Source organism: Megascapheus bottae, chromosome 26 (assembly GCF_031878675.1).
Source record: "Megascapheus bottae isolate mThoBot1 chromosome 26, mThoBot2.hap1, whole genome shotgun sequence".
NCBI classification, from domain to species: Eukaryota; Metazoa; Chordata; class Mammalia; order Rodentia; family Geomyidae; genus Megascapheus; species Megascapheus bottae.
The window spans coordinates 430,528-451,703 of record NC_143534.1 but is presented as its reverse complement, the minus strand read 5'-3'; the positions used below and the strand labels follow the sequence as shown (position 1 = coordinate 451,703).

The window sequence follows — 21,176 nt, the reverse complement described above, 5'->3', positions numbered from 1 at the left end:
GGGCCCGTGCAACTTTCCCCTTCTAGTCCTCTTTGGCCAGCAGCCTGTGGCCTCTGTCCACAGCCCCAGGGCAGAACCATTTACAATAGACAGCAGTTCTGCTCTCTTACCTTGGGAGCTCCCTGGACACCACTGGGCAGGGCCAGCCTGCTCCCAGCGCCCAGGCTCACAGGAAGCCCCCGCATCACAGGGGAAGGCCGCCCCGGAGTGCCCGAGGGCAGGGGTACGTGTGGAAGCACTTACTGGTCGTGCCGGGTGTCAGGAATGCTTCTGTCCATGCTCAACTTGTCGCTCTCCACCTGGTTGAACTTGTTGCGGGCGTAGGGGTCCTGTCCTGAGCGGACCATGGTCCCTTCCACATAGGCTTCCTGGTTGAAGTCCGGCCACCGGACTTTCCCTGGAAAGAGCAGAGCAGACATTGCGCATCAGAAGACAGGAGGCCAGAACGTACCGTCCACTCTGCTGTGCCACTCAGCACAGTGCCTGCCTACCTGCTGGAGGCTCACTGAGCCTACCTCCAACCACTCGGCAGTCCAGTGCTGGCTGGGTTCCGGAATTCCTCGTTTGGTCCCAGGACACTTTCATGGAAAGCCCTCTCTCACGCGCTCAGGAAATGGTTTGCATCCAGTGCGTCAGGCTGTGGGTGGGCTGTGTGAGGTCAGGCCTGCAGGGGACAGGGGCTCTGCACCCTCTCAGAGAGTTCCATGCTGTCCCTCTTGCCTGTGCTACTCACACCCTCGGACGGCTGCAGTGCTTGTATCAGCTCTCCTTGCCATGGCAGGCAGAGGCCCCACCTGGGACCCCCAACCCCCAGTGGAGCATGGTCAGTGACAAAACACGCTGAGAAGCCCTTCTCAGGGAAGCTCACCCTGAACCTAGTCCCAGAGACAAGGCACAGGGACTGAGGGAATGTGGCTCTCCTCTCTGTCCTTCTGTCACTGTTGACCTCTGATGGCTTGCAGAGGCCATTCTGGGAGAGGCCTGGCTAGAAGCAAGAGTGCTCCTTACCCATCACCAGAAGCCCAGTCTGAGGCCTTCCAGTGTAGGCTGCCTTGTGTCTACAAGGCAGTACTCACAACCTGTAGTCACAAAAACAAGTCCCAGAATAAGGGACCACTAAGGTCACTGTAACCTCCAGAGAGAAGGGACTGAAGAGAACTCACGAGTTTGATAAATCCACACCAGGCCCTTAGAAGGGCCTCGACCCTCAGGTTGGTGCTGTGAAGAAAATACTTACCTGCTGCCTACTGGGTCCAGTGTCCTGCCCCCGCCACCACCCACCCTCTTCCCTCAGGGGCCTCCCCATCCTTCTCACCCGAGACTTCCCTGGTGAATCTCTGTCCTGTCACAGCACAAAGTCTGCTGTGTCCAATGCTGCTTCTTTCCCCAACTCAACAGCTACTTCTTCAGGTATGCCTCTCCTTCCAGAGTCTTTTGGCTCTTAAGGGCACACTCAGCCCAGTGCCAGGTGAGCCAGCAATGTGGGAGGATGCAGCCTGCTTGGGGCCTGCGCAACCAAGACACAGTGTGCTTGGGCCAGAAGGATCCTTGGGGCCACTCAGCCCTCCACCAAGTTTTAAGCACTAAAGAACCCGCACTCAACGAGCCTCTGAGGAGGTGGCAGTTTTTCTCTTGTCTCTGTATGACTCGTGTTAGTAAACTTTGAGAGTAATTCCACATTTTCAAACAATGCTACTTATTAAGAATTTTGCTTTTAACAAACTTCACACTTTGGAAAAACAACAATTTAATCTCACTTGATTCTGAACTTTCAGAGCTAATGTGACACAGAGGAAACAAGCACTCAAGAACACACATGAAGTCGTAAGGTTAGAAATATCATAGGTGCGGGGCCCGGGAGTTTGGCCTAGTGGTAGAATGCTTGCCTAGCATGCACGAAGACCCGGGTTCGATTCCTCGGTACCCCACATACATAGCAAAAAGCCAGAAGTGGTGCTGAGGTTCAAGTGGTAGAGCTCTAGCCGTGAGAAAGTCCAAGGACAGTGCTCTGGCCCTGAGCCCAAGCCCAGGACTGGAAAAAAAAAAAAAAAAAAAAAAAAAGAAATATCATAGGTGGAAACCCTGACCCATCTGTTTGGGACTAGTTGGGTATTCCACCACTGCAAGTAGCTGGAGGGACATACAGGACAGGTGTCTCCCAGGCTCAGGAACCCAAGAGCTGAGTCAGGCTCAGTGCCAAGCTGTGGGAGGCTTAGATTCTGTATAGGTGTCTGCCTTGGGGGGAGACAGTGCAAACAAAGGCCAGGCCACTCTGTGCAGTGAGCCACCTCCCCTTCTGGGAAAGCAGCCAAGGAAGGAAAGGAAACTTGTTTTAAAACCAAAGAGCCTCTGAGATTTATTTTAACCTCTTGGTTGATCTCAAATTGAATGTAATTTTTCTGCACTTAAAAGAAAAGCCTCCTGATGCTCTCCCTCTAAAGCTCATGATGCCATAGTACAAAAGGAAAGACCAGGAGGCCAGGCCAGGATTACAAACAAATATATCCGTTTCAGTAACACAGGCATGAAAGCAATACTTTGTATTTGTCACTGGATATCTTGTATGACAAGAAATTTTCTTCACCCGTGAGAAACTGTCCTCTAAAATAAGGAATTCTAAACAATTCATCATTAAGGACAAAAAGGCCCCAGGAAACTCAAAAGGTGATGAAAAAATAACCTAAAAGTCTAAGAGAATACCTGAAGTTACAGGAGTATTTTTCCTTTCTTCTAAAGAATCAGTGTTATCAACACAGCTAAAATAAACTTGAAACAGTTTTAAATGATAATGTGTAAGAGAGGCTTCATTTCATTACCAAGGTTCAAATTTTTCATATATGAATCTTCCTAGATCTCTGAATTTCAAATGCTTTTTTGTTTTTTGTTTTCCCTACAAAGCCCAAGATAAGCTTAAGCTCTAAATCCGCCTCCTGCCTCTGTACCCCAGATTCTGGGGGTGCAGGAACACAGTATCATGCCCAGCTTTCCTCTGAAGTTTGAAAAAAATGATCTTCATTTTTCTTCTATGTGTGATAATGTCGAACTATATTCAACTTATTCAAGGTCTCCACCAAGATCCTTTTTATTCCAAATGTCACTCAAAATATCAAGTGATTCTACTCTGTCTGCAGATGGGAAGGGAATGATGGGAAGGACAGGGACACAGTGGCATCCTGGAGGCCACTTCAAATGAGAAAACCTCCCCTACAACAACTCACAGAACATATTATTACTTTAGCTCCCAACTCTCAGATTGGGAAGCTAAGGCTCCAGAGTTAAATAAGCCAATGCATTATGACAAACCCAGATTTTTCTTGGCCAACCTGTGTTTCTTCTACCAAGCCTGACAACTCACCTGAGTAAAAGAGAAGTGAAACTTCAAGAAGCAGGTCCATACACCTGTGCACTTCCCACCTGGTGTGCCCACTCCCTCCCCCCCCCCCCTTACCAGAACCCCAGCGCACTTCCTACCTGGCCTGTCCTCTCCATGAATGATTTATAAATTTTCTGCAGGAATGCATGAAAGACTGAACTCTGAATGTGCATCAATTCTAGGGACTGTGGGCAGAGAGGCCCAAAGCCCCAGGCACTGACTCCAGACATGGAAAGGCTGAGGCCCGACAGGCTAGGACCTAGTGTATTCAGAAGGGGCAGAGGAGACTCTTCATCTGCAGGGAAGTGTGCCTGCCTAGGGACAGGTGGCTCTGTTCAGCCACAGGCTTTTGTTCTGAGAAGTCATCAGTCTGGAGGGAGCAGGAAGAGTGAGGGCCAGAGGTGGAGGCCAGGCTTTCCCAGAGGTCCCTGTTTCCTCCACTCTCCTGAGCCTTGCTTTCTTTACACTAGGAATCAAACAAGAATGGCACTAACGTGCATGAAGCAAAAAGAAAATCTGCAGTGAAAGACCATGCTGACCAAGGATGAAACCTTAACTGAAACCACATCACCAGCTGTCCAAAAAGATGCTCTGGCCTTGCAGCCCACTGGCTTCACCCAGCCCTAATCTCAGTTCTGGCTGGCCTTGCCTGCCTTGTGGTTATTCTCAGTGTCAGTTCTGCTACCAGCTAGGTGAACACAGGATTCCCAGATGCACAGACCCTCAGGAGGCAAGAGGAGGCAAGAAGGACCAGATGAAGCTTGTTTTCCATACAAATTCATTTTCCAAACCAAGAGGGGGAAGATACAAGATTCATCTCCATCAGATAGATGTCCAAAATTTGAAGCCAATCACTGGCTCAGCTGACATTTGGTAAGCTGGCGCTAGTCCCAGAACGGCCATGGCCCGTGTGAAGGTGATGCCTCAAGACCTAGGCTGGCTGAACCATGGGAGAGGCTCCTAGAGGAAGGCATGATATGAAGGCAGAAGCCAGGCCAGGGGATTCTGGGGCGGGGCAAGGCCACTGCAGACTGAGAAACTGGTGTGAGCTGTGTGAATCATGAGTACTACTCTTCTACAGCAACAAGACAGGGCAGCCTGTCACTGAGATCCAGACACTAGAGAAACTAAGAAGACAGGAAAGTGGCAGAATCTCGAGATCTCAGAGCTACAGCGGAGAAAAATGGAACTCCTTTCTGACTTCTAAGGCCAAAGAGTCAGTGGCATGAAGACATCTAGACTCCCAGGCCAGTGTCCTTGTTCTAGGACCTGACCTCTGGCTCATAACTGTTGCTGGTTCCTCCTGGCTCTGACCACTGGCAAACTGGTGTCTTTTTTTTTTTTTTTTGCCGGTCCTGGGCTTGAGCTTAGGGCCTGAGCACTGTCCTTGGACTTTCTCAAGGCTAGAGCTCTACCACTTGAGCCTCAGCACCATTTCTGGCTTTCTTCTATGTATGTGGTACCAAGGAATCAAACCCAGGTCTTCGTGCATGCTAGGCAAGCACTCTACCACTAGGCCAAACTCCCAGCCTAGACTGGTGTCTTTATATTACCCCAGGCCATGACCTCTGGTTCCTGGATTAGCACTCTTGTTCCCAGGTCCTGATTCCTGGCTCCAGGACTGACATCCTTATTTTTAATACCAATACTCGGTTTTTAGCCCACTGTCCATTGTCTGGCTCTATGTGTCAAGGTCTATGGACATTCCTTCTCTCAGGCCTGGCTCTGCTCTGTGTGGAAGAGTGCTTGCCTAGCAGTGCAAGGGTCTAAGTTTAGAACCCATTCCACCAAAAAAAAAAATATATATATATAAGCTAATGTAAGAAATCAACAACAAAATCTCATATTGATGTCAACACTAACATATACATATATTCACAAAGCATATATATATATATGCATGAAGAAAACTGGATTGTTTTTTTTAAAAAAACACTAAAGAATTGAATAGAAAGATATCCCATGTTCACAGATAAGACACAATAGTTAAAAACATCAGTTTTCTTAGCTTGATCTACAGATCAATGCAAACCCAATGAAAACTCCAGCATGTCATTTTAGGGATATCAACACACTGATACAAAACTTCATCTGGAACAGAAGATCTAGAAGGGACAATGACCAATTCAAGACATACTATAAGGTCACAGAACCAAGACAGCGTAGCATTGGCCTGAACAGACAAATACATCAACTGAACTGAATACAAAACTCAGAAACAGAAATACAGGCGACTGATGTGTAACTAAAACAAACAAATGACAACAAGAAGGAAATACAATTGAAAAATACAACTTTCAATAAATAGTGTTGAAGTAATGAGACACCCACAGGCAAATCCATTAAGCAAACCTATTTCCTTCACAAAAATGAACACAAAACACAAAATGGCTTAGTCTTAAATGTGAAACACAAAATTATAAAACTCCTAGAACATAACAGGGAGAAAATCAAGGTGACTTGGAGACCAGTGATTGGTGATTGGTTTGGGGTTTGTTTTGTTGGTTTGAGAGAGGACTAAGTCTTACAATGTAACACAGACTAGCCTCAAACTTACAACCCTCCTTCACCTACCTTCCAAGTGATAGGATTGCAAGCATGTGACACAATGCCCACATCAGTCTGGCAATTTCTTACAAATCTGAACATAGTCCTACTTTGTGTCCATACATTATGCTTGCTGGTATTTACTAAAATGAGCTGACACCTTGTGCCTGCACAAGAGTCTGTATTCATAATAATTAAAATGTGAAAGCCATCAAGATGCCCTTCAGTACGTATTGGGAAAATAAACTATGGTATACCCTGGCTGTGGAATATTGTATAACACTAAAAAGAAATGTGCTACCAAGCTACAAAAAGACACAAAAGATCCTTGAATGCATAGCACTAAGTAAAAGAAACTGTCCTGAAGCAGCTGTGGACTGGTCAGGTTGGAAATGCAGGACTGGACAGTGGGACGTGTGAATGCTGGGGCGGAGGTTATGGCCAGTCCATGTTGCTAAAACTCACAGGACGTGCAAGGTCAAGAGAGTGACCTTCCACGTGAATCTGGGCAGCAGCAGATCGTGGGTTGTTACAAACGTCCCACTCTGGCAGTGACAGGCTGTGTCTGTGTGTGGTGGGAGGGGGGATAAGGAAACTCTGCTGCTGTGAATCTAAAACTGCTCTAAAAAAAAATCATCTATTTTTAAATACACATTTTTCGGTTTCTATTTAATTCTATTTTTTCTTTTACTCATTTTGGTTATCACTCCCCACCACAATGGAGCTAACAGAATAAGAAGGGAAATCTCTTAGGCAGTGTCTGCCAGCTTAGGAGAACCATCACCTACCCACCACTTGTTTGAAGCAACACATTCAGCTCATTCAGTCACTCAGGCAAAGAAAGATGGCTCTCTGGCGACTGGGCCCAGATACAGTACCTGGAGGGAGGGTCTCCATGCTCTGTGCTTTCTCATCGACATTGCTGTGGTGCAGGTCTTTCTTTTTAATGGAGTCAATTTCATTCCAGTCCTCCTGAAGGAATAAAGACACCAAATGAGTTGGCTGATACTGAGGTACCCTCATGTACCAGTTCCACACACATGCTGTCTTCATACATGGCAATGCAATCAGCCCATGCCAGGAACGGGGAGTGCGGAATTCCCACCTAAGGGCCCTCTTCAGATGGTTATAAGAGCAGAACACAGAGCAGTGTGGGGTGGCCTTGCTGGAAAGCACTGCCCTCTTGTCTTTATGCTGCATGTGTTCAGGGCATTGCCCTGGACCCCAGAGCTTCAGTAGGGAAGTGGACTGGACAGAAGATGTTCCTTGGCAGTCAAGGTCATGGAAACAAAGGTGGCTCTGAGACAACTCAGGACATCCACAAAGGTCCTGTGAGCTTCCCAAGTGGTTGCTTTAAGTCTGGGTGTCTGACACACAGCGTGGGTGGCGGTGAGCCTTCTTTAGGGCCAGGGAGTGAATTGGCAGGGCATAGGTTTGCAAAGCAAACCACAGCAAGACACAAGCTCTGGTGGAACATATCCCACTCATCTGGGGAAATGTTTTACTCTACTTCATCAACGTTAAATCAAACTGAGTAACAGCTCTAAACAACCACAGAGTTAGATGCGTTTTCCACCCTCTTTGAATCTGGTTTCTGTGAATAAAATAAGAACGATTTCTACACAGAATACAAATCAAAAGCGTCCCATGGGTCTACTACTAGAGACCAGCCATTTCCTGAGAAGATGTGATTAGGATGTTGGACAGCAAAGGCCACTCCCTGGGGCTCAGCTAGCTCTCAGGACCAGGCTAGCAACCTCTGCTGGCTCTTTAAAATATGAAGCGAGACCTTCAAGAAAGGCAATCTTGCAGGGGTTGTGATTTAGCTACTCAAGTGGCTATGATCAGAGGATCCAAGACACTACCTGATGTCAGCTAGCAAAATGTTGGACTAGAAGTATGGCTCAAAACCAGGTGCCGGTGGCTCACGCCTGTAATTCTTGGTACTCAGGAAGCTAAGATCTGAGGATCATGGTTCAAAGCCAGCCAGGGTATGAAAGTCCATGAGACCACTAGAAAAATGCAAGTGGTGCTGTGGCTCAAGTGGTAGAGCGCTAGCATTGACCTGAAGAGCTCAGGGACAATGCCCAGGCCCAGAGTTCTGTAGAAGAAAGAAGAAGGAAGAGGAAGAGGAAGGAGGAAAGAGGAAAGAAGGAGGAAGGAGGACAGAGGAGGAGGAGGAGGAAGAAGAAGAAGAGGAGGAGGAGAAAGAAGAAGAAAAAGAAGAGGAGAGGAGGAGGAGGAGGAGGAAGAAGAAGAGGAAGAGGAGGAGGAGGAAGAAGAAGAAAAAGAAGAGGAGGAGGAGGAGGAGGAGGAGGAGGAGGAGGAGGAGAAAGAGGAGAAAGAGGAGGAGGAGGAGGAGGAGAAGGAGGAGGAAGAAGAGGGGGAAGAGGGAAGGGGGAGGGGGAAGAGGAAGGAGTGACTCAAGTTGAGTTGACTGCCAGCCCTGAGTAAGAAAGCCAAATGAGAGCTCAAGGTCCTGAGTTCAAGACCCAGTACTGTGAAGGAGTAGGCGGGGAAGAAGGGGAAGGAGAGGGAAAGAAAAGAAGAGGGGAAGGGGGGGATAAAGAGATGGAAAGACAGTAACTCCCAGGACACATCTTTCCCGAGTACAACTCTGTCCATTTGGCAATGCTGCCCAGAAGTGCAATAACGAAAAGAACTGATCTCTCACTCTTGGCGCAGCCTTTCCCCTTTCCTCCTGTGGCTTTTGCAGTGGGCGGTACAGCTGTGTTTATCACAGGGGCCAGGCATGGGAAGCCAGAGGGCCAGACTGCAAGGGGGAAACTCCTACCAGCACGAGGCCTCACTCAGGCTCCCCAGCCCCCCAGCACGTTCTTATCCCATATGCGAAAAAATGCACTTAACCATATACATTTTTCCAACTTTACAGTTTCCTTGGTCAGGAGTTCACACCTGCAGCCTCAGCTATTCAAGAGGCAGATGTAGAAAGATTGAGGTCTGGGAGTGGCCTAGGTAAAAGCAGGAGAGACTATACTGAAAAACAAACTACAGCAAAAGGACTGAGGACATGGCTTGACTCAAGTGATAGAACCTGCTAGGCAAAACAAGGCCCTGAGTTCCGTGTTTCCTGATGTAAGAAGATTCTGAGAAGATGCTTGTAATTAGTTTTAGAGATTACCTGGCTATAAACTGTTAAGCTATAATTGGCAATGATTTTGCAACATCTGGGTTGCTGTAAGAGTAGCAGAATCAGCCGTTGACCAGGACTGTATGGAAAAGCAGAGCAGCAGACCATCGAGCTGCCTGAGAAGCATGGGGAAGACTTTCAATTAAGCAATAGTTTGTATTTTGTAGCCCACTTATAGCCCCCTCCCACACCAGATATCTGGCCTCTTCTAAGCACTGTCTCCTGGTGGTGACAGGAGAGACTGTAGCACGTTTTCATCATGTGCCACCATGACACCTGCAACCTGGCCAAGGCTGTGCAATGCAAAGGCTGAGAAAAGAGGTATGTGAAAGAAGCCCGTGGCACATCCTGTCCTAGTGAAAAAGAAAACGAAGGGTGGCTCCAAGGGCCCGTCAGAAAGACGCTGAAAGCTGCAGAGACAGGAACCACAGGAGAGGCACAGTGAGCACTGGGACAGGACCCAGCAATGCGCACCCAGCGTTCTCACACCCGCCCGGGCATCAGTAAGCCGCAGCCCAGTCCCTTCTGCTAATTAAAAGAGCACCGTCGGCTCTCGAGATGCGCAGATCCAACCGCTACCAGCTAAGTCTGTTTTTTCTGTAAGCGCTTCGTTTTTTCCACAGAAGATCTGTGCCTTATACATGAGTAAGTGCTCAGAGAAAGACAGGGAGCCAGTGCCCCACACAGAGGCTGGCCTCTCAGCAGCACTGAGCTGTTGGAGACATCTACTTGGATAGCACCTCTGTGCCACCCCAAACATGGCAGCTTGGCACTGCAGGCAGCTGCTGCTTTTTCCAGGGAGCTGGGGGCCACAAGGCCTGGTTCCTTCCAGTTCTACCCCAGGTCTTCTGTGAATTTATCACAAAAAATTAACTCAGAATAAAGATTAAGTTCTATGCACATACTGCATTATGTACAAAAGTACAGAACTTAAAATATTACTCTATGAAAAGATTAATTTATGTTACACCCCCTTAAGAGGAGCCATTAAAAATTATGATAAATATAACATAGCATATGCAAGATGCTTGTTAGATGAAAATGCAGAAGATATTTATGTACACAATGAAGCAACTATATAAAATATGTACCCATATGGATTGGTCTGAAATGAAATGCAAGGAAGTAAAAATGCTAGAGTGAGAATGTTGGGTTCTGTTTCTACTCCAATTTTGCTTCATATTCCTAAATTATCTGCATGAGTAATTTTAAACTCTAGTATAGACACTGTATGGTTGGAATATGAACCTATGCAGTCCTCAATCATTGATGCATCAGGACAGTCTGCCAAACCTGGCCTCCAGCTCCTGACCAGCCAATTGAGACTCTTCAAGGCTACTCTACAGCTGCGGAAGGCCTCTCCTCTACCCCCAGGAATTCTAGACTACAAAGAGGTTTCTGCTGGACTGGGTAGGAGGCTGGCACTAGCAGAGTCTTTAACAGTAGTGTGCATCATCTTCTCTATTGTTTCTGTACTTTTTCCAAGAAATTGGCCAAACATTGAAGTTTTGGGACCTCATGGCCATTGTTGGACTGAATGTAAAGTCATCCCTGGGTACTGATGCCTGGGAAGTTGTGCGCACATATACACACACATGCATGCATGCACGCATGCAAACTCGTGTGCACACAGACGGCAGACACTCCCAGAAGGCAACTCACCACTACTCAACAGCAGTGATGCCATCCCACAGGCTGTGGAAGTTCCTGCCCAAACCTCTGGGCCTCTTCATTTTACCATACTCCCAAGGAGCAATGATGGCACCCCACTTAAAACAGGGGAAAAGTGATAGAATCAGGGGTACATAAACAGTGACTGCAGGCCAGATGGCCCTGAGTCCAGATTCCAGCTACAGACAGGACAGGGCTGGGCAGGCCTGGCTGATGGGGCAGGCACGCAGCAGCACGGTTATACTCACTAAGCTCGCCCACACGATCCAGCCACAGCCACAGCCACAGCCACAGCCACAGCTACTCAGGAAGCAAACGGCCACAGCCCATCCCTCCTCTTATCTCTTCTAACTCTGAGAGTCTTTCTTTCTTTACAAATGTTGCTTCTCCCGTGCTCTCCTGGTCTTGTTGGACTCTACTAAGAAGGCTGAGACCCGCTGCAAGGAGCTCAGACTGTGAGGTAAAATCAAATTTCCGTTCTAGCCACAGTCACAGAAGCCATGTTTCCATTCACGGCAATGTTGAAGAATTAAGGAGGAGACCATGTATGACGAGGCCAGCAGAGCCTGGCACAGGGTAAGACGCTAACTGCCTGAGCCACAGAACCACACTCTTGTCACGCAAAGTCGTAAGTTCCCAACCAGAGATCTAATTCTGGAGAGCAGAGGGTTTTGTCCACTTCTCAGCGGACAGCTGGAGTGGGAGCTGAGCTGCTGTGGCCAACAGAGGCCAGCAGCTCCGTGGAAGCAGGTCTAGGCTGTGGGGTGAGAAGCAGGTGGAAACCTGAGGCACCAGTCAAGAGCCAGCAGACACTGGGGGCTCAGAGACGCTCTCTTACCACCAACGACTTCCCTACCACCCTAAGCTTCAAGAAGCAAGCAAGCAAGCACTTCTGCTGTAAACCACCGTGTCTGGGCTCATTTGTGAGGTGACTACAGATAACTGAGACAGGCAATCGTCAATCAGAGCTGCTTGCCCAGGGGGGTTAAACTGTAGGGGGCTGCTGCTTAGAGAGCCCTAAGCTTCAAGAGGAAGAGGGACTTGCCAAGACAGACTGTGTGGAGGAAAGGCTAATGCCAGCCACGCCACGTGAGCTGACAGCCCCCATTCCAGGTTTGATACATTCATGAGACCAGGAATGGGTCTCAAATAGCTCTGAGCTATGCACACCATCTCCAATTTGAAGAGATGAGGTGTGGTCAATGGTCACGGACATCTCAAGACAACCCTACAAGACCTGGGTCTCTTGCAACAAAGTAAGGACGAAAGACGGGGGGTGTAGTCACTGCACGGAATTCTTGCAGGCTCTTGGGACTATGTCTAACACATGGCACCTGTCCAGCTCCACTGCAGCCAGGTACTGTGGTTCACACGGCAGAAACCTGACACAAACAGCAGTCTTTGCTGTGACATGGATGCTAGACTGCAGAAGCTCTGGATGAGAGGGGTGAGGGAGGAGGATTAGGAGATGACAGTGCTGGTCCTGGGACAGTGGTAAGTACCTGGTGGGTGTGGGCTCAAAGGCACCACGTCCAAGATGAAGACTGCAAGCTCCCCTCTCATCCCTCATTCTGAAAGCCCACTGCCCACCTCTCCAGAGACTCAGCAAGGACCTTGCCAAGCTGGCCTGGCCCCAACCCGACACCTCTCCCATGAAAAGGCAACTCAAGGAAGCGGAGAGCCACTGTGGCTAGACAGGGTCTACAGGTGGTAGTAAACTCAAGAAAAAAGAAAGTCTCAAGGGAAAAGATTGTGCCTTGTCTGCCAAGATGGGAAGTCAAGTGGCATTAATGTCCATGGAGGAAGAAACCACTAGTGACAAACTAGAGACTGATTTCTGGGTAAATAGACATTTGGCTAACAGCATAGGGAAGCAGTCACAGTGGAACACAGGCATCCTTTCCAGGCCAGGCAAAGTCGGAGGAGCGTGTGCAGGCTACAGGTGACACAGAGGCTTTTTTAAAGGCTATTTCACCTACTGTACTCTGCCTCATCCAAAAGTAAAGTCAGCCTGTCCTCTTTACACACCAGGTGACCGTCTGCCCTGGCAGCAGAGATCTAAAGCTTGGTAGGGCAGGGCAGTCCTCAGAAACACCCCTCAAAGGCCTGGCCCGTCCTCCCGATTGTTCCACTCACACCCATGAAATGAACAAAAGCCTTTCAAACAGCTGTCACTGCTTGACTTGAAGTCAGACTGCATCTAGGCTTCATCTGAGACTAGCATGGAACCCACCTAGAGGTGTAGGTTCCTGACTCACAAACCTGACTCAGTGGGTCCTGAGACAAATGATAAAGACACCAAGGCCGGCCCAGGCCTGCAGCCCTATTAGCTACACAGCTAAGTCAAGTCAAATCTCATGGAAAAGAATCCCCAAATGAAAACATTCTGCAGATGACCGGTATGAAGCAATGTGGCGGGCGTAGGCAGAGGTCCTCGGGAAACCAGCTGCTTACCCCCACTTTTGGTATTTTTTCTGAAATAAAAATTGTGACTTCAAAACTTAGTGTCCCTGTCTCTTAAGAAAAGGTCTCTCAGGACCCAGAGTTCATCTGTACAGTACAGCTTCTTACTCCTTCATGCTCTCCATCCCTCACACAAGTCATATATTTGTCTGGGCTTCCAGGTCCTCGTCTACCTAGCTAGGTCAACCGTGGAGCTGCTCGGCTGTGGCCTCTTCCACCACAGCTCTGCACGCGACACACCTAGTTTCACTTTCTGGACTTGGCTTATTTCTTCCCTACTTTTTAACTACAATAACTTATAGTAATATCCACTGTTTCAGCACAGAACTGAGTTCTGATAGTTGCATACAGTTGTGCAAATATGTCTATACTCAACATTCAGAATGGCTCCACCCTCAAAAGACCTTCACGTGCATCAGACCACGGTAACCTTTGATCTCCTATGTTTCTCTTGAGTTTACCTTTTCCAGAGTGGAAAGGGAATCACTCAGCCTGCGGCTTCTTGATGTGCTTCTTATGCAGGCAGATCGAAGAGCCAGCCACTATGTATTACAGCTCATGCTCACTGCCAGGAGCTGGGCACATTTACCCACTGCTAGTTTGGGAAAATATAAAGCTATTGATAATTCCACAAGGATGTGAATTTCCATGACCCTTGGATAAACACAGGGTGGGACTGCTGGGCTATGTGTGAGCAAATGCCTAGCTATGCAAGAAGCTGCCAAGTTGTCTCCCACAGCCATTGAGTCATCTGCACCTCCTCCTGTACCAGTGTTAGCCCCACTAACGTCCTCCACATCCCCACCAGCACTTGTGGTTACATTTGCTTTTAGTTTCAAAACTGTTCCACCAGGCACCTATTAGTATAATACATTGTTTTCATCTGCTACGCTGATGCTTGCTGAAAAGGGAGGTAGCGGAAGTTCAGGAGGCTATGTCCGCACTGCACAGGAGCCCTACTAGAGTCTCCCTGGGGGCCTGCTCACTTCCCTGGATAACCACACAAACCAGGGCCAACATAAAAAATGTGCTCTCAACACCTTGGCAGGGGCACGGTCACTTCAACAGATACCCAAGCAAAACAGGGCTACAGTCAGAAACATGGTCTCAACACCTTGCCAGGGGCACGGTTACTTCAACAGATAATCTCATAAACCAGGGCTTTGCCAGAAAAATGGTCTCTGGAACTAGGCAAGTGTAACCCCATAAACACTAGAGCCGCCCAAAGGACAAGGCCACAGGGCAGCCCGTCCCAGTCTCTGATAGGCCCCTCCTAGCCCTCCTCTCTACCCACTCTCCAGTCAAAGTTACTACCACCCAGGTCCACCCGCATTTCAATACCTAACCTCTCCTCCAGAAATGAACTCTTCTTCCATCTCCCCCATGGTCACCCGCAGGCTGCAGCCTGGCCACACCGGGCTCCACAATGAGTCCCAATGGGACCTCTGTGCCGTGCAGCAGGGTCGCCCTGTGCCAAGGGGCTGCCACTCTGACGCAAGCACCAAAGACAATCAGCACTTCCGTAAGGGCTGTCTGCCCTAAATTCAATCCTCACTTCCGGTCAAGACTGGAATGTCCCCTGTGCGCTGCTTTCCTTTATCTATGCTGCTTACTCAGAGCACAGTATGGGCTGATAATCCATCTTCCTCCTAGAATGATGTGCGAAGCGATCTGCCCATGAGGCTGCTCTAGGGGAGTCTACTGGTCACAGAGAGGAGGCTGTTTGGGGGAGGAAGACTTGTCCAAATATCTCAAGTCCCAGCAGTTTTTGCTTTGTTTACCTTTACTTCTAAAGTCTTGACAAAACACCTGAACTGCATTCCAATGTTTGGTTAAGGCAGCCCAGAGTAATGACAGGGGTAAAGAAATAAGATGTGCTTTGGGAGGTGAGCCCAGAGCAGACAGGAAGATGGGCTCCAGAGTCAAGGAGGCTCCACAAGGCAGAGCCTCTGTGAACCTCCGTAAGTCCCTGCAGGAGGGTAGGTGGATGGGAACAGGATTCTCAGGAGCTGGGAAGAGCTCCACAGATAAAAACATTAGGTGGAGCTCACCTGCCCTGGAGAGCCCTTGTGTTTGGTCACAAAGCCCCAGACCAAGGTTCGACAACAGTCACAGGACTGTAAGGTACAGCCTGTAAGGCACACCTTTCCCATCACACCAGATGGGGGGGGGGGGGCAGCCTGTTGTCTACACACTACAAGTAAATTTGCTAGCACTGCCATGAAAGGACCCTGGCAGCGCCAGGTTCACAGAGCACACAAGTCCCTCCTAACTCTGGGAGTCATGTCCCTGAAAGCCCCCTCTCCTGGCCTGGAGGAGGCTGCCTTCTCCCCCACCCTGCCCCGTCCCGTCTCCCTGTACACCAGCATGCCAGTCATACTTGATTAGAGCCCACCCCAATGGCCTCGTTAACTAGTTTTCCCCGGTGAGAACCCTATTCCCAAATAAGGCCCGTCTGACATGGGGGAGGTTGGGGCTGTGGCATGCCTTTCTACCACCCCTGGTCCCACATGTCTCTGGAGGCCAGGTTGTAAACAGAAGGGATTCCTTGGCTGCTAGGTCGTCAAGTGACTGGTGGCCTGAACGGTGCCAGCCAGGGAAGCAGGTGTGGGAGCTGAAGGAACCTGCTTCTCTGTGAGCCTGGGCTTGCCATGTCTTCATCCTCCCACCCATGGGGCTCACTGTGGCTTGTTTCTGACAGGACTGAACAGAGAAATGTTTAAAACGTGCAGATTATACTTTTCAGCTGCACAATGAGGTGTCTCTTGGAGTAAGAGCTCCACAGACACATGCACAGTGGAGCCCCCAGAAACTAATCTGACAGAGACATATTATTCTCCTGAAATAATGGGCAAAAAAGAAGCCATTTTGTTGTCTTTATAAGTTAGACACCCAGGCAGACAGACCCACACAACAAATCTGCACAAGAGCTGTAAAGGGGGCTGGGCACCAGTGGCTTCTATTAACGTATCAATTCCACCAGACTCAGGAAGAAGGCGGCACAGTGAATGGCCTGCCAGGAGCCCAGGAGAACAAAGGCTGCAATCCATCTCCCAGGGTGGGAGCAGGGGGTAGGGCCCCAGATAGACTGAGCTCACAGAGGAAGTGAGAAAGGGAGGCATGGAGACTGAGGATAGAGACAGGGACGCGTGAGCAGCGAGTGGGGAAAGGTGTCCTCAGACAAAACTGGCTGCTGCCCATGAGTCATTTCTTAGAAGGACTGGGAAAATGAACACTAAAGCCACTGTAACATTTATTTCTACATAGACAGTGTTCAAAGGGTCCCCTTTGCTCCTTCTCTAATACATGGAAATGTAGTGTTATAGAGAGAAAGAGGAGGACGTGGAAAGGAGAAAAGATAAGGCAAACCCCTAACACTTCAGAAGGTTTGCATAATGCCTGCTCTGTGCCCATGTCCAGGCTGACCCAGAAAATCATGATGGCCCTCTGTGCACAGTTATCTCTATTATCCCAACCAATGCGATCCCACTTAAATAAATGGACTTGGAGGGCTCAAGGCAGCTTACTCAAGCACCAAGTACTATGCTGCAACACAGGGGGACACGACTGAAGTCCAGCCTGGTGAAAGGTGCCAAAGCTGACATAGCGTGGATGAAGGTCAAGGTGAGCATCAGCCCTCCCGGGCTTGCATCCTAAGCAGGGGACAAGCATGATCCTGCCCTCGAGTGACAACGGACCCAAGAGGGAGCTGCCTGTGAATCCACAGCTGAGTTACACCACCATACCCACTTGTCACACAAAGACACAGGGGTGGGCAGGCTTATCTCCCTGGCCCAAGAGCACAGTGAAAGGCAAGTTGTTATGGTGGCTTTGTTTTTTTTTTTTTTTTTTTTGTATAGTGAGACTCAGTTTCACTACACAGCTCCTGTTGGCCTACAACCTGCTATGCAGCAGAGACAGGTGTGTCCCACCAGTCCTGTCCTGCCATCGACACCTGTGTGCACAGGATGAGCCTCACAGACCTTGCATGTACTTCACACTATTCCATGTGGGGTATGTTCTGGTCCTTTCTCTCCTGTCTGACTTGTAATACCATTCTCCTGTATTGTTTCATGTGGAAAACCTTGTTCTGGTCTCTGGACTCCTTCAGGTCTGAATCAGACTTTCTAGCAACACACAAATGAGGGATAAGAACAGTCTGTCTGAGCCCATCAGTTTCTCATGTCCAGTTCCAACCATCAAAAGCACAGAGACTGGGGCTGGGAGTTTGGCCTAGTGGTTAAAGTGCTTGCCTAGCATGCATGAAGACCCGGGTTCGATTCCTCGGTACCACATACATAGACAAAAGCCGGAAGTGGAGCTGAAGCTCAAGTGTAGAGCTCTAGCCTCGAGAAAGTCCAAGGACAGTGCTCAGGCCCTGAGCTCAAGCCCAAGACTGGCAAAAAAAAAAAAAAAGCACAGAGACTATCCTTTCAGCTAACCCAAAATACCTGTCTTCAGATCAACAGGAATAAAGGAGAAAAACAATCCTCATGAGACAGAAGTTCAGGAGTGGCAGAACACGCCGCTCACTGGCTACAGCAGCCCCAACACAGGTGGAACATGCCCACTCTCCCAGTGACCTAAGGACACAAAATGCAGAGGACACTGCAAGACATTCCCTGGAGGCTGGGCATGTGGGGTGAGAGCAGATGTCTCAAGCCTGCTTCTCTGCAATTAAGTCACCACAGAGGTCTTCAGACACGGCAAGGCCCAGTCCATCTGCAGCCTCTTCTCGGAGTTGTCTGCTATACCATGGCCTTTCCACCCAGGCCTGAAGTGCCTACCACTGGCCCATGCACCCACAGAGCAAGACAAAGGCCTGGGTTTTGGCCTTGGTTCTCTATGAAGCTACCAGGAGTGAATGCCTCTAAAAACAAAAGGGCAACCATGCAATTATCCAAGCCCAGCAATAAGACACCAGGCCTAAGCCTCCCAAGGATTGGAGCACACCCACAACTAGGAACAGTGTTAAAGAACAAATCAGAGGGACCCTGGGGGGCTGCTTCAAATACCCAACATGAGGGGCCCAAGGGTACAGAAGACTCAGGGTCCAGGGCAAGATACGAGGAGGACCTGAACCTAGCTTCTAGCACAGCCAGGCCCAGGTGTGGGTGGGTAAGGTGTGCTTGGTCCCTGAGTAAGTGATTCTGAGTAAGTGAGAAATGGAATCGGCCTGCTAACAAGCCACACTGATGCTACGAGAAGAGGGCCAAAGGCCAGCTGTGTGTGTGTGTGTGTGTGTGTGTGTGTGTGTGTGCGCGCGCACATACGCACACATTACAAGGACAACATGGAACACAGGCTGCATGTGCTGGTTGTCACGCACACAGGGACTGGCAGCCAGAAACATGTAGCCTGCCCAGCTCTGAGCTCTGAGGGTGCTGAAAGGAGGCCTGGACACTTAGCACCTGAGGATTACCAGGCAAATAAGGAATTTCACTTCCTCTAGAAATCTCCCTTCAAGATCTGGAGATCACTGAAGACTTCCAAAGATATACAGACAAGCCATCCTTCCCATCTTAATTTGAAAGCCCCCTTTCCGGAACAGCATGCCTCAGTACCCATCAGCAACTGCCCTGGAACCTTCCTTCTCTCAAACCCCAAGTCTCTCATCACCCTTGTCCCCCTGCCATCCCTGCCCCAATTCTCCCACACCTCTCTTCTTGCAGGAATACCAACACAGGAGCAATCTGGAGGCAAGCACTGTAAGAAGAAAACCATCTCTGGATTTGCTCTAAAAATACCATCTTCTGTGTTCACAGAGCCTACCAGGAGATGATGACACAAGCCAGGGAAGGCCCTGTGACGACTAACAGGGTGGCTGCTGGGGCCACCAGTGCTGTAGGACACTGGCACATTAAAATGTTCTAAGAACCATGCGTACACACTCACCACCCCTCTAGTGGCCAGGCCTGGAGCCCCTCTCCTGCTGTTCACAGGGACAAAGCAGGGCCACTGCTGTAGCTAATACCACTGTCCCTGCGTAGCACCATCACACTTTCTCAGCCTCAAGGCTGTCTGGTCTACACACTGAGTAGACAGTCTTTCTAGACACTGCAAAAAAAAGCCCTAAGACAATGGGGTCCCCCTCAGGAATAGAGCCCCACAAACAGCTCCTCTACAGCCCTCTAAGGGATCTGCTGAACCCCCTCAGGCCTGCTGATCACACACACACACACACACACACACACACACACACACACGCACACGCACACACACACACACACCCCAGCTGTCTCCTCCACCTACTGAGGTACACAAAGCCAGAGTCCTGCTCAAGCACAGAGTGTGGGGCCCTAACTCCAACCACCTGAATCCTTACCAATGCCTGGAAGGGGTTACTCTAATCTAAGGTTTAATGACAGCAAGCAAAGCCACCTAAAACTCTTGTATCTATATTTCTCTTACTACTGTGTGTTGGGCAGGGAGGTGGGGGGGGGTGTGCTCAAAATAGTGTCCTCAGCAGAGATGGGTAGACAAAATATGCACAGCCATGCAGTAAAATATTACTCAGACTGAAAAAGGACAGAAATCTACAACAGAGGAACTGAAGATACTACTGCAAAGTCGAACACGCCTGTCAGGAGAGATGATCCCGCCTACTGAGGGAGTCAGGAGGCAGACACAGGAAGTGGGATGAGTGACGTCGGGGCTGGAGGGGAAAGAGCCACTCTTCACTGAACACAGCCTCGGTTTTGCAAGATGAAGCTATTTCTGTGGCTGGACGGCTGTGTTGACACAGATAATGGAAATATGATTAATGCCACTAAACTACATCCTTGAAGATGAGTAATATGTAAATTTCATGGTGGATGTGCTCTACTACAACTTTTAAAAATTAATAAAGCAGGAAAAGTGAAAAGGAACACAGCAGAGGCCAGATCAGAACCAGTTTGACTTGCTTTTATGTCTGAAATGACCACCCGGTATCTCCTCTCTTTCTACCTCTACTGGGACTCCCAATGGGGCCAATATTTCCAAACTACTTAGCTCATTCTGGTCTCCTGCAGGAGACTCTCAGGCCCTTTTAGTTGTGGAGGGTCTGAAGCATCAACACAAACACTGCCGTGTATTGTTCAGTTGTGGTGTGTGTGACACAGAACCATAGACAAAGGACAAGGCTCTGTTAGGGCCACCATGGGGACAGCACCAGGACAAAAGTCAGCTTTCTTCCCTTTACACTACATCTTGGAATTGAGGCAGGATCTTCCACACACAAGAAAACCCTGTAACTGGGTTGTGTAAAGACACATGCCGCTGAGAGCTACTGTTCTGTTGTGCTGAAGGACTTAAGACAATTCGATAATGTGGAAAGGTACCTAGGCAGGCCCTGGGATGGGGAGAACAGAACAAAGCAGGGACACCTGAGTGAAACTAGGGTCCATTAATAAAAGCCCCAGGGCAGCCTGGAAGCAGAATGAGGGAATCTTCCCACACTCTCAGACTCAATTCTGAATTTCTACAGCAATAGGCCGTTGTCTTCATCAGGGAGCTACGGCCATGTACAATCCTCTCAGAAAGGCAGAGTCAGTTAGGACTGAGCACCTGAGTACTGCTGTCCAGAGGTGAGTTGTGTACTTGTGGCACAGCCAGACAATGGCGGTAACAGAAATCAAACAAAGGCCTTAGCCAAACCTCTTGGCCACACAGTTTACTGACATACTCCCTACAGGGACTGGTCACTCTGTTTACCTGGGTAAACGGAATGAGGGCCAGCTACTGTGTGGGCCTGCCTTCTTCCTCCTGGCAGCTAATGACTAAAAGGAGTGGGGAGACAGGGGCAAGGAAAGTCTGGTGAGAAGAGAGGTCCTACGGGACAAGCTCCAGCAAATGGCTCTCTGTATTCTGACACAGTGGCCAAACATAGACACAGGCCTCTCTGGTCTGTGTGCCTACCCCATGTTTAAACAAGTCTAGGACAGATTCTTTCCAGCACTCTGCCATTCTGTATTTGAACAATTAAAGGGC

General features: G+C 49.0%; 1 protein-coding gene across 2 annotated transcripts in view; it reads right to left on the bottom strand.

Annotated features, from left to right (window-relative positions):
- The window catches only part of Galnt2 (polypeptide N-acetylgalactosaminyltransferase 2), an 80,967-nt gene that overhangs the window by 31,880 nt on the left and 27,911 nt on the right, over window positions 1-21,176 (bottom strand). For both annotated transcript variants that reach the window (XM_090318714.1, XM_090318715.1), the window contains exons 2-3: window positions 6,799-6,892; window positions 244-397 (exon numbers count right to left, since the gene is read on the bottom strand). In XM_090318714.1, the coding sequence (XP_090174840.1) occupies window positions 244-397; window positions 6,799-6,892 (248 nt within the window). The remainder of the gene's footprint in view (window positions 1-243; window positions 398-6,798; window positions 6,893-21,176) is intronic.